This window comes from Balaenoptera acutorostrata, chromosome 2, assembly GCF_949987535.1.
Source record: "Balaenoptera acutorostrata chromosome 2, mBalAcu1.1, whole genome shotgun sequence".
In the NCBI taxonomy this organism is placed as follows: domain Eukaryota; kingdom Metazoa; phylum Chordata; class Mammalia; order Artiodactyla; family Balaenopteridae; genus Balaenoptera; species Balaenoptera acutorostrata.
Genome location: NC_080065.1, coordinates 41,464,109 through 41,478,269, shown reverse-complemented (window position 1 = coordinate 41,478,269; position 14,161 = coordinate 41,464,109). Strand labels below are relative to the sequence as shown.

Genomic DNA, 14,161 nt, shown 5'->3' with positions numbered 1-14,161 from the left:
AATTTCTTTGGCAAATAATAAACACACAGACAGTTCTTCATCAGATAACCTCCAAGAATATTTGTATGCAAATTAGCATTTACTGAGCAGTGCAGTTGAGTGATAGAGCAACAAAGGCATCAAATGGCCTGAGAATAAAATTCAATTTAAATGGATTAAATAAATCAGCCACCAAATGGCTTAGTATGGATCTTAAAAGGCTGAGGGGGGGCTTCCCTGGTGGCGCAGTGGTTGAGAATCTGCCTGCTAATGCAGGGGACACGGGTTCGAGCCCTGGTCTGGGAAGATCCCACATGCCGCGGAGCAACTGGGCCCGTGAGCCACAACTACTGAGCCTGCGCGTCTGGAGCCTGTGCCCCGCAACGGGAGGGGCCGCGATAGTGAAAGGCCCGCGCACTGCGATGAAGAGCGGTCCCCGCACCGCGATGAAGAGTGGCCCCCGCTTGCCCCAACTAGAGAAAGCCCTCGCACGAACCGAAGACCCAACACAGCCAAAAATGAATAAATAAATAAAGTAGCTATAAAATTAAAAAAAAAAAAAAAAGGCTGAGGAAAAGCCAGTGAATCTCAGAAGCCAACGTGTCAGAAAGAGAGAGAAATTCAGCTATGAGAAGACAGAAGGTGCGCAGACCACCATGTATACTAGGCTTACAGGGATTTCTACCATTTCTTCTACATCAGCTTCAAAGGCCTGAAGATTTCGTCTTCAGTTCCAGTTTGAGGAACTCCCAATGCCATGAGCCAGTGAACTTCCTTTACAGGAATGATCAGATATAATAGCTTCATTAATTTAATAGTTGATTTAATGAATGTATGCCTGCACTTGTGAAGGAGGAAGTATTTTGAACTAGTCAGGGATTATAACATGAAACCCGGATGGCTGGAATTTTTCTGTATTTCTAATTCTTTTTTTTTTTTTTTTAAAGGAATGCAAGCCTTGTTTGTTTGTTTATTTATTTATTTATTTATTTATTTATTCATGGCTGTGTTGGGTCTTCATTTCTGTGTGAGGGCTTTCTCCAGTTGCGGCGAGCGGGGGCCACTCTTCATCGCGGTGTGCGGGCCTCTCACTATCACGGCCTCTCTTGTTGCCGAGCAAGGGCTCCAGACGCGCAGGCTCAGTAATTGTGGCTCACGGGCCCAGTTGCTCTGTGGCATGTGGGATCTTCCCAGACCAGGGCTCGAACCCACGTCCCCTGCATTGGCAGGCAGACTCTCAACCACTGCGCCACCAGGGAAGCCCTGTATTTCTAATTCTCATAGAATATTTACCCACGATGACTTGCACACTGTAGTTTCAAACATTCAGTGCTAAGTAGTTAAAGCAAAGTGTACTTTTCCTTTGTTTGCTACCTTTGAAAGATCAAACTATGGTAAGACTTGAGCTCTGTATGTATAACTTCTCACATACTTTAATGTGCCCCCTTTAAAATATTTATTTATTTATTTTTGGCTGCATTGGATCTTCGTTGCTGCGCGCGTGGTTTCTCTAGTTGCGGCAAGCGGGGTCTACTCTGCGTTGCCGTGCGCGGGCTTCGCATTGCGGTGGCTCCTCTTGTGGAGCACGGGCTCTAGGTGCACGGGCTTCAGTAGTCGTGGCACGCGGGCTCAGTAGGTGTGGCTAGCGGGCCCTAGAGCACAGGCTCAGTAGTTGTGGCATACAGGCTTAGTTGCCCTGGCCCAGGGCTCGAACCCCTGTCCCCTGCATTGGCAGGCGGATTCTTAACCACTGTGCCACCAGGGAAGTCCCTAATATGCCCTTTCTCTGGTAAGCAGTTTTCTTGGTACTATCTTGTAGCTTTCACTCAAAACTAGATCATGCAGGACATGTATCTTTTATGCAATATGATAGGAATGGATTTTAATGTCTCCTTCTATTAGGTTCCTGTTGGTGTTCCAATAAACAATAAGTATGTGATCAATGGAAAAACTGCTAATGAAACAAGGCTCAAGATAATGCAACTTTCAGAGGAAGATCAGGGATCTTACTGGTGCCAGGCAATATTCCAATTAGGCGAGAGTGAAGAACACATTGAAATTGTCGTGCTGAGTTATTGGGTGCCCCTCAAAGCATTTCTTGGAATAGCTGCTGAGGTGGTTCTTTTAGTGGCTATTATTCTGCTTTGTGAAATGTACACCCAAAAGAAAAAGAAGCACTCAGGTAGGATTTCTATTTTTTAGATAATTCTCATGTTATGACTTAATCCATTAATGGTGGCTTTAGAGAAAAATCTAACTTTTGTTTTTTGTAGTGGTATTTATGTTAATAACAGCGGTGACAGTGAGCTATGAGCTTATACTGATGGTCTTCCTGTGTCAACTGCCTAAAAAATTTTAATGTTAAAATATACCTTTTTTCCCTTGTATTTGGTGTTACTGGGACCAGCACACCAATTAAGTGATATGTGCATTGGTACCGGAATATTAGAAAATTCTGCATTAGCTTAATATAAAAGATCTCAAAGACAAACAATTATTCTTTCATTTAGATAACTCATTTTTAAAAACGTTTTATCAAACATTCTGAAATTCTCATAAAAGACATTGCCTGCCAGCTTTCTGTTTTCATAGCCTGTGCCTGATGGATAACAGACTGAGAAACCAATGGTCCCCTAAGAAAATTTATCTTACATTCTGTATTTTTTCCTGATTTTGTACTAAATTTTTCATAACTTAAATAATTACAAATCAGTCAGTTCTGTTTTTGATGATCCCAGGCACCAGACTATGCCTGATCAAAACTGCAGGCGATCTCGCAAGTCGGGAGAGCAGGGAAGGAGTGGACATGATGGAGGGGCAGCTGTCTGATGGGGCCCATCTCTCTCATTCCACAGCGGGAAAACAGCACAGGCAGTCAGGGGATGTTGAATTCAGGGGAAAGTAGAATTGAGCATATATGCTTTGTAAGAGTAATAAACCAATCTTAACAGTTAAATTCTTCTTTTGTTACACAGATGATGGGAAGGAATTTGAACAAATTGAACAGCTGTAAGTATTATTTTTTTATAGATTAATTTTCACTTGCGTAAAATACAGATAAATATGAAATTAAATAAGATGTTTGCAGTTAGAGGAAGAAAGTATAAGAGTATATAACGTGTGTGTTATTTTCTGTACATGTCCGTGTTGTGGTGAAAAATGGCGTTTGGCATTTACCTGCATGCAACAGAATCCCCCTCCACCACTTACTTTCACCTCTCTGTGCTTCAGTTTTCTCTTCAACAAAATGGGTTTAATGATATTACTTACCACATAAGGTTTGTGGATTAAATGACTTTCTATGTGTAAAAATCCTTAGCATAGGCTTTGATGCACAGGAGGCACTCAAGAACCATAAGGAAGTATTATTTGTGTAAAGCAGTGATTCTCAACCCTGGCTATATTTTTGATCACTTAGGATGCTCCTTAAAATTACAGTTACTCAGACCTAACTGGATATCTCGGATCAGAACCTCTGGAATTGGTGCCTGGGCATCTGTATTTCTTTAAAGTGCCTATCACTGATTGTGATTCTCAGAATTCAGTGTTGAAAATCACTGGGCTAGAATTGTGTGTCATTATTTTTGAAGGAACACAAATTGTGCCATATTTCTGTTACAGTCTCCTTTGTTTAGAGTTGAGCTGAGCATGAGGAGGACTAGGAAGAAAATTACCAGGGATATCATTTGGTTTGGTGAACGTGGGAGCTACTGGATCCACCAAGCCAGAGAACTGACAGTGGAGCCCAGTGAGAGAGGTGCTTAAAGTCCAAGTAACACAGCCAAGGACTGGGGACCAAGAAAATGAGACCAGATTAAAGGAGCCGAAAGAAACCTAGGAAATGGGAGGGCTGAGCAGCTATTACCAACCCAAAATGACACGTGAAGTTTATCTTTTTCAGTCAACAGGGGCTCTGAGGTGTGAGTGCTATAGCCACGGTTAAAAAGCAGGAGTGGGGCGGACAGCTGTCATGCAGATATTCGTAGACATTATTCAAATAGTTATTTTTTACTCAGTTCACACACGGCAGGTAACTTAAATCAACAGGATATGAACTTCTAAATTAAGAGCATAAAATAGTTATATCAGGAGTTCCATAACCCCAGATAGGAAAAAAGTGTTGTCTTAGAATCAGAGACTCTCATGGTTGGAAGCAATTTGAACCTCTTTCCGGAGAACTTGGACATCTTGTTTGTATTGATTTGAACATTTTATCTTTCTGGTTCCCATGTATTGATTACCTTTCTTAATACTCAGAGTCATATAAAAAACATGACCGTCATGCAGATATTTGAAACAATTACTCCCTTGCCTGGATTCTTTTGTTCTCCCAGCTCAGCCTCCCCAGTGTTTCTATCCAGTCCCTTGCAGTCACATTTCTCATCTTTAGGTTATTTCAGTATCTTTAGATTTAAATCAAGTATCAAGGGCACTTGTACTCATTTAGAGCAACTTTTCACCAATGATGTTTTTAGAATTTTTAGTTTAGGAGACAAATTTTTCTTTACAGAGAATATTGTTTATCAATACATTTTATATTTGATGCTTATATATGTGTTTAGATACCAGTGATTCATAGAATTTCTTGGTGAAAATGACTTTTAAAAATAGTACAGTACTGGGCTTCCCTGGTGGCGCAGTGGTTGAGAGTCTGCCTGCTAATGCAGGGGAAACGGGTTCGAGCCCTGGTCTGGGAAGATCCCACATGCCACGGAGCAACTAGGCCCGTGAGCCACAACTACTGAGCCTGCGCGTCTGGAGCCTGTGCTCTGCAACAAGAGAGGCCGCGATAGTGAGAGGCCCGCGCACCGCGATGAAGAATGGCCCCCGCTTACCGCAACTAGAGAAAGCCCTAACACAGAAACGAAGACCCAACACAGCCAAAAATAAAAATAAATAAATAAATTTAAAAAAAAATAGTACAGTACTAAATAAACATATAACATCAAAACAAGCTAGTCATTTCAAACAGCATTTATCTGATCCACCCAGATATTTAACCCACACAATTTCACACAATATTGAACCTACCTGCCCCATCCCCCAAATTTTGAGATAGCTGATTAGGTGGTTGAATTTATTATCTGGTGGTACTAGTTTAATGAGCTCAAGCCTGCCAATAACATCTAGAAGGGTATTTATTATACACCCTTGTAACCTAGTTTAGTCTTCCTTAAGAATCTGGAGCCCACATTGTGGTCTTACTCTGATACACATTGGGTAGATAAAGAAACATGTTTAACCTCTAATTCAATGTAATAAACATGTTGAATTATAGCACCTGTATCGCACATACTGGCTGAGCTCCTGATTGGCTATTATCTTGCACGTGTCAAAGCAACATATAAGTTAGGCTATATACCCAAGCCTCCACTCATGCCTGGGGAGAAGCAATTCTCCCTCTGCATGAAAGAAACAGGCCTTTGTCACTGTCATCTGTGGCAACAGTTCCACTCCAAGCAATGGCATACAAATAAAATCAACACTATGAGTAAAACATTTTTAGGAAGAATAAATTCTGTCTGTACTGACCTTTTAAATTTTAACCTGATGGCCATGATATAGATGGTGCACTGACTTAGTTTTATGCAATGTAAACATCTAGTAATTTTCTTTCTTGTTTTCTCTACAGGAAATCAGATGATAGCAATGGTATAGAAAATAATGCCCCCAGGCACAGAAAAAATGTAAGTTGCTTCCAAATGATATTCCAAATAAAAGCTAAAATTCAATATGCATAGGCTATTAATCCATCTACATTTTTTAGTTTTAAAAAGACCTAGTCATTCACTATGTGCTTGGATATGCTTTTTTAAACAATATTATAGGAGAATATACATAGTTACACAAAAATAATCATCTTTTTTCCACCAGAGAACATGTAACAACCAATCTAAAAGTGAATCTATTACACTGCAGATATATATTTTTTCTTTTGTCACCACAGGCTAGTTTCTTTTACAACTTTTTATGTGGTCTTATTTTTTTTCTCTCTCAGTTTTTCTGGATTCTCTTATTTTATTCTCACATATTCCCATATACTTGGTGCTATGAATGAATCAATATTAGCTTATTTTCTTCACTGATTAGAATCAAAATTTTCATATTTCATAAACATTTTTTTTCCTTGAGTATTTAGAATAGGAACTGTTGGTTTTGGCAGTAGTTTGGATCACCTCTTCCCAGACATTTTTGCTTTGCTAAAGTGATAATAAGTTATTATAGAATAACCAGGTTATGCTAATTATGTTTCATTATGCTTTATGTAACTCAGGAATCTGTGGGCCAGTGAATGAGAAACATCATGTCAAGAGTCACAGGAAGATGTCAAAGAGTTTGGATCTCAGCTTTGTTTCTGCTTCCTGTTAAGAACACGTGAATTTTTATTTTTAAAAGGATGAAAAGTTTATGCAAGATGCTCAGCAGTAGCTTTGTAAATAATATATGCTATTTCAGATCTAAAGATATATTTTCATTCTATTATTATTTTACATTAAAGCAAGGTAAATTGTATTAAGTATGTTCTATGAGCTGTAACCCAGGACAATTAATTTCATTCTAGTCCTCAAGGGACACACAGAACAGACACCAGCAAAACCAAATAGTACACAGAGCGAATGTCACTCAAGACCTGTTTATAACCAAAGAATTCATTAAAGACAAACCCTTTGCCATTTGTCTTAAAAAGGTTTTTTCCCCAATCATGTTTACTAGGTGTAGAAGTATTTGTAATAATTTTCATGTAAAGTTCATCCTTCAGTCATATTGAAAAAAAGTGTCCTCAAGGGGAAATTAGTACTTTCTACCTTTGTTAATGATGGTTACTCTACAATCTCCATAAGAAAAACATATTTTTCCTACAAAAATATTGGTTTAAGGCAAGAAAATGAAACCATACACTTGCCCCAAATCTCCAGCACCACAAAAGCAGATTTCCCAATCTCATTCCACTCATCACCACTGTTTTCCCACACCAGGCTAAAGTGATTTTTAGTCTTTCTGGAGAACATTTTTTTAAAGCTATGGGTTTTGGATTTCTTAAGTGACAGCTGGTGTTGATGTTGTAGGGTACAGGTTCACACAGACGGGATGTAGCACTGCTACTGGCATGCTTCCGTGCTTCATGGTTTCCTGGTATCCATGGCTGGCTAAATATCTAAAAATGCATTATTAGTGGTTTATAATACTAATGCCTTTGTCTGAAATCAAGAAGTACTAAAGTAGTTCTATGTTGCTGCCAGTAACTTAGACTTTTCTTTAAAAATAGAATACTTTGTTTCTATTGCATATATAACTGGACTATTTTATAAAAATCACTGTAAGTCCAATGAAATCTGAACAGACATGGAAAGTTGTTAATGGTTTTGAATGTAACATTAACATCATATGGCAGGACACTAGGTTAGGTTGAAGACAGTGATGTGAAACCTGCTGGGGGTCCTTGGTGCTGATGAGTCCACTGTCCCCCTGCTCACAGCGCAGCAGCATTCAGAACAATCACAGGCAAAGAGGGAAGGGTTTGGGATGGGGGCAAAGAACCCATGATCTTGGTGACTAGGGGATTAAAGCTTGAAAAGAGGAGTTCAATTGTTTGAAAAAAATACTTTTTAGACATTTACATGATGTTCTGGCTGAGAAAATTATAATAAAATTCAGGTAGTGAAAAATTATACTTTATATGGCATTTTAACTAATGTTAAAAATATTACTAGTATAAATAATACACATAAAGTGTCACTTGGAAGCTACTCATTTTGTTGCAGCAGTGTTTTGTGTAAAGCATGTTAACTATTGACACAAGTTTTGCTGAACAGACTACATCATTTAAGTAACGGCAGGTTTCACCTTATTGTTTTAGAGCAATAAGCCAGGCATTTGTTTTGGTTTAATTAATTATTAATTTGACAAAATGATCTTGGGTGGTATCTATATGATGGCAGACAACCAAGCAGTTCACTTAATTAATCTAAACAGTTTGAATTCAGTGAAAAATTATTCAGACCTGCTATTTGACTAAGTCCAATTCAAAACAATGTATTTGTGACTGGACATATACAAATCCCCAATTTGTAGCTCATATGCAGTATGCATTCTTCTCTTTTGCCACCACAAAATGGTTCTCAAGCAAGAAAAATTGCTTCTGCAATGTAAAATAATCTGAAATATTTATGTAGTAAATTGAATTTTTAAGTGTTAATGCTTGCTATTTTTCCTAGCAAAGACAATTCAATTCAGTAACTTTAAGCAGAAAAGGTACTCAGAAAATTAAAGTTGAATTTTGCCTTTTCAGAGTCTCTCCGGAGAACTTCCAGAAAATTATTCTACCACCGTTAGGTTAAAAATGGAATGCTTCCATTAACTAACCTCACGGAGATGAATGGATTAACTAAAAATGACCAACTGTAAATTGAAATGACCAACTGAAAATACTAAGCAAGCAGAAAAGCTGAAGTAGGAAAACTACTCCACGTTTATATATTAGACACCTTGGGAAATTCTATTAATCTTTCTAGCTAACAGAGTTTTGCAGCATAATAAGTAGATTTAATGATGTCTTAAAATTCCCAGATATTTTCATATTCAGTTTATGCTCTAATGCAAATCTTCTCTTTGCAGTCTTTCCCTTTTTTCTCAGCCTCTAGTTACCCAGGCCAAAACCTAGAGCTCATTGTGCTGTTTTCTTCTCTATTAACTAATGTTTATTAGTCATGAATCTCTATTCCTTTGGCCTTTTTCATAGCTCATTAATCCACCCACTGCTTCCCCTACCCCACGCTCGCCAGCTGCAACAGCTAAGGTCTTGATTTTCCTACCTCAGTCTCATCTTCGGTTAATCATTTTTTGCATTGCTGCTGGGCCATATTTCTGAAACACAAATCTCACTATGTAGCTTAATGTGGCAGCTTCCATGACAAAGCTCTACAGGCTCACCTTTGCCATATCTTAATATTGCAGTTTTCCAAATTGCAAATCCTTTCCCACTGTCTTGATTTAGCCTTGACATAGAGAGAGTCTGTCCAGAATGCTGCCCCCTGTGCTCCTCCCTTTTGATGAACTCAAGTTTAGCTTTCAAGACTTTAATCTGATGTGACTTCCTGGCAGATCCCTCACACCCAGCTGAGTATGTGCCAGCTTATGAGCTCAAATAACTCCACGTTTCTTTGTGCTTACTACCCTGTATTACAAATACGCACTTATACGCCTCCTTCCTGGACTCTGCTTTTATTTCTGTATCCCGTACCTCCCACAGAGACGGTACATTGGAGATGCCATGAAGTGTGTGGTGCATGGATAAATGTACAGGTAAACATCAAATTTCATAAATTTACACTGATTTTTAGAAGAACAATCTAAATTGTGACATCAGAATTGAAACAGATTAATCTCCAAGATTTACAAGCAGCTCATGCATCTCAATAAAAAAAAAAAACATACAACCCAATCCAAAAATGGGCAGAAGACCTAAATAGACATTTCTCCAAAGAAGATATACAGATTGCCAACAAACACATGAAAGAATGCTCAACATCATTAATCATTAGAGAAATGCAAATCAAAACTACAATGAGATATCATCTCACACTGGTCAGAATGGCCATCATCAAAAAATCTAGAAACAATAAATGCTGGAGAGGGTGTGGTGAAAAGGGAACCCTCTTGCACTGTTGGTGGGAATGTAAATTGATACAGCCACTATGGAGAACAGTATGGAGGTTCCTTAAAAAACTAAAAATAGAACTACCATACGACCCAGCAATCCCACTACTGGGCATATACCCTGAGAAAACCATAATTCAAAAAGAGTCATGTACCAAAATGTTCATTGCAGCTCTATTTACAATAGCCAGGACATGGAAGAAACCTAAGTGTCCATCATCAGATGAATGGATAAAGAAGATGTGGCACATATATACAATGGAATATTACTCAGCCATAAAAAGAAACGAAATTGAGTTATTTGTAGTGAGGTGGATGGACCTAGAGTCTGTCATACAGACTGAAGTAAGTCAGAAAGAGAAAAACAAATACCATATGCTAACACACATATATGGAATCTAAGGGGAAAAAAAAAAAAGGTCATGAAGAACCTAGTGGCAAGATGGGAATAAAGACACAGACCTACTAGAGAATGGACTTGAGGATATGGGGAGGGGGAAGGGTAAGATGTGACAAAGTGAGAGAGTGGCATGGACATATATACACTACCAAACGTAAAATAGATAGCTAGTGGGAAGCAACCGCATAGCACAGGGAAATCAGCTCTGTGCTTTGTGACCACCTAGAGGGGTGGGATAGGGAGGGTGGGACAGAGGGAGATGCAAGAGGGAAGAGATATGGGAACATATGTATATGTATAACTGAATCACTTTGTTATAAAGCAGAAACTAACACACCATTGTAAAGCAATTACACTCCAATAAAGATGTTAAAAAAAATTGAAACAAAATATTTTAACAGAGATAAACAAGCCTTTAAAACTTCACTGTTTGCTTCTACTTCTTTGAAAAACAGTAGTAATAGAATAAAAAGTCCTGTCAGATTTTAATAATGTGTAATAATCTAATGAGCAAAGGGAGTTCTGATTCCTAAACTATTATACAGGGTATGTTGCTTTCAACTTATCTAAATTCCTATTGGGACTTCCCTGGCGGTCCAGTGGTTAAGACTTCGCCTTCCAATGCAGGGGGTGCGGGTTTGATCCCTGGTCAGGAAGCTAAGATCCCATATGCCTCCCAGCCAAAAAACCAAAACATAAAACAGAAGCAATACTGTAACAAATTCAATAAAGACTTTAAAAATGGTCCACATCAAAAAAACTTTAAAAAAAATGTTCCTATTGTCCTTTATTTTTCATAGGCAGTGCAAATGTTAACCTTATTTTTATCCTTTATTTTAATAAGATAGTGTATTGACTTTATATACATAAAGAATTTTAGTAATTGTAGTTCTTTGCATGGTACTGTAGATATTAGTGTCCACTTCCCTAACTTTCTCTTTCCTCCTCCCTGCCAGTACCTCAAGAGTACCTCAGAATATCTCAGAATCCAATTCAAAATTTGTATTAAATATATTTTTTAGAAAGCTTTCGTTGGTTAGTTTTGGTCACTGAAAGTTTGTAATTAATTAAATTCATCAAAAGAAAAAATGTCAGTTCTGCTCACTTATTCCCTGGGTTTTCATCTTTGAGGCATTTAAATAGATTTATGCAAATTATTTACTGAATATCTACTTCTTTATAGAAAATGAATCTTCTCTAACTGAACAAGTTATGCAGTGAATTAGGGACTTGCTTCCTGTTAGCATGTTTAGGTGGCAGCAAGTTCAAGTGTGTGTTCCAGTATTAATTAAAAGGCACACTGACCTATTATAGCTTTCTCTGAATTTATATTTATTGAATGACTGAAAAATAGATGAACGACTCAATTATTTTGGAATCTTAAATTATACATATTTATGTAATATCTACTTTGATTTTGATTAATTAACTGTGAATTTATCTTCTCTAGCATAGATAAAAAGAAAACTGGAACTATCTACATGCATTTCTTTCACGTGATATTTAGGAATGTATTTGCAGTATACCTGAAAGGTCAGTTACATGCTCAGTTTATCAGCTGAGTTCTTTATTGAGGGTATATCATATTATTAAATAGTAATAAACACATTTGTTGAGTGCTTAGCATGTGACAGGTACTGTGCTAAATACTTTGAAATGTGTTATCTCATTTAATTTACACATCATCTTATGCTATAGAAACTATTAACTACTTTTTTATAGATGAGGAGACTAAAGCTTGAGAGATTAGGTATTTGGATCTGGGATTGAAATCCAAGGAGTCCTCCTCAAGAGTCTAGGTTTAACTACGTTGAACAGCTTTGGCCTGCTACTTAGGTGCTTCTTAGAAAAATGAGGCTATTATCTATTAACTGTCTTTTAAAAAAAAAAATTTCACTCCTTTCGATGGTCAGTTAAATCATAAGTTCCATAATTTTATTCTTAAGGCTTATAGAACCTATTCTGTGGCATACTTGTGTCCCTGCAGTGGTCCTGGGGAATCAATATACTTCTGTTTGTTTTGAGAGTCTTCATTGTTTTCTCAATAACTAGTGTGACCATAAAATTTATCATCCAAACACTGAGAATGAAATAAAGTGCTATTTGTAATTTTACCAGGACAAACAGAAAACAGACTGTTAAGTCACATTTTTAGCCTGTAGGTAGGAGCTAAGTACTTTATGGATGATCTAGCCTAGGCACAGCAGTAATATCTGCAATTTTGAGTGATAAACACTTTGAAATTTACCTCCAAGGAACGACCTATCTTTAGCAAATGCCAGGTGAGTCTCACTATAGAGATGTGCCTATAATGAGACAATTTAGTAAGCTTAAAGATTTATTACTTTTCAAAAGTAGTATGATTAAAGTGTATCAGCATTTGAAAATGTGATTCACAAGTTGTAAGAGAAGCTGGGAAAGAAAGTCCTGTTTTTGATAGCCTGTGAAATGAACTAGACAATTCTTTGGACTTGCTTACCTTCATGATTAATGTGTCATAATGATAATATCTATGTAATTCTCAATAAGTCAGGAATGCCTGATTATGCCCTTATAATAAAATTTACTTATGAAATCAGTGAACACCACTCATGACTAACATTGTCAAAATTACTTTTAATCACATGATTAACCTGTAACATTTATATTTCATTATTTCTCATGTCCCAAATGGGAGAATGCTAGTGAAACTTGTTTAGGGTATTGGTTAAAGTCTATATATTATTTTGGTGTGTTATCTATTAAGAACTTTTGCTTATAAAAATTGATTTTGCTATTTAATTTGTAATTTACTTCAGAAAATAATTAGCACAAATTCTTATTTTTCTAAAGTTTATTTGATAAACAAATGAAAATATTAGACTTATTACATATATAATTAACTATAATGCTATGTAATTGTTTAAAAATATCACAAAATATGATGACATGAACTGCTTTTGTGTCTCTTAAGATAGAAATTTGACCATAAACTTTACTTTTTTTTTTTTTTAAGTCAAGGACCATGGATTTATTATGACATATTTCCTAGTAGTTGTAATTTTTTTTTAGCATGTGTGTCTAAATTCTCATTAATGCCTTTCTGTATTATGTAAACAGCACAGAAAATGTTTGTACTAGAATGTTTAAAAATGTTTTTGTTGCATTAACTCAAAGGATATGCCTAATATGTATTTAAATTCAATAAAATGTACTCTGAATTAAAATTTTAAGTATTATAAAATGTATTTTAAATTTTTAATTTTTAATAATCACTTAAATGTGAATTTAAAGGCACTAGATAATAGAAAACACTGACTTTTTTATTTTTTATTTTTGATTATACACACAGGAAATTCAAGTTTTGAAAACAATTCATGCTTCTCAAGTCCAACAAAAAAAACTGCCTACAGCTGGGATTCTGTATTTTGACACATCAAATAGGAAGTTAGAAAGGAATTTTCAAAATATACCAAGATATGTTTAGAAAATTTAAAAGACAACTGTGGCCTTGACAAAAATGGACATTTAAAATGAAATTAATGTATAGAACATATTTGCTTGTTGTCCTGGGTGATTTTTTTTCCCCAGCATTGCAGTGTCATTTTCAATTGGTTTAGCAAAAAGTTACAAAATATTTCAAAATTTGTATTCTATACAAATGTCTACTGCCACAAAAGAGAATCAATATTCCAAACAGAGCATTTTAATGATCCTGCCAGTCAGTCAAGGTAAAAAGGAAAACACATTAGGGAGAATAATAGCATATTTCACTATGTATTATACTTGACTCTTACTTTAATTGAAATAATTAAATATATATATTAAAATGATGAATGGCTAATAAAGAAGTGTTTGTGTTGTAAAGCATACGAGGCCAATTTAAAAGGAGTAATTGTATTTGGGCAGTGACTAGATTTAAAAAAAAAAAGAAATGACTGGGGAGATCCATGTCTGGAAAGATGTAGTTGATATATTTTCCTCTATTCCTCCATCCAAGTATAGCTAACAATCTTGTGCCTTATTAAGTAAGTAAATATTTAATATTTACAGTAAAATATTCTGAAAAGTGAGGACAAGAATGCAGATCAACTAGGAACTTTGGGAAACAAGTTATGACACACCAATGAGATTCCTGATTCTAGG

The 14,161-nt window shown here is 36.4% G+C and overlaps 1 protein-coding gene across 3 annotated transcripts in view; it reads left to right on the top strand.

Moving 5' to 3' along the window:
- Positions 1-13,220, top strand: part of EMB (embigin) — a 52,552-nt gene extending 39,332 nt beyond the window's left edge. For all 3 annotated transcript variants that reach the window (XM_057541835.1, XM_007195628.2, XM_057541836.1), the window contains 4 exons: positions 1,882-2,161; positions 2,955-2,988; positions 5,612-5,666; positions 6,254-13,220. In XM_057541835.1, the coding sequence (XP_057397818.1) occupies positions 1,882-2,161; positions 2,955-2,988; positions 5,612-5,666; positions 6,254-6,271 (387 nt within the window). In that variant the 3' untranslated portion in view covers positions 6,272-13,220. The remainder of the gene's footprint in view (positions 1-1,881; positions 2,162-2,954; positions 2,989-5,611; positions 5,667-6,253) is intronic.
- Positions 13,221-14,161: the final 941 nt, after the last annotated feature.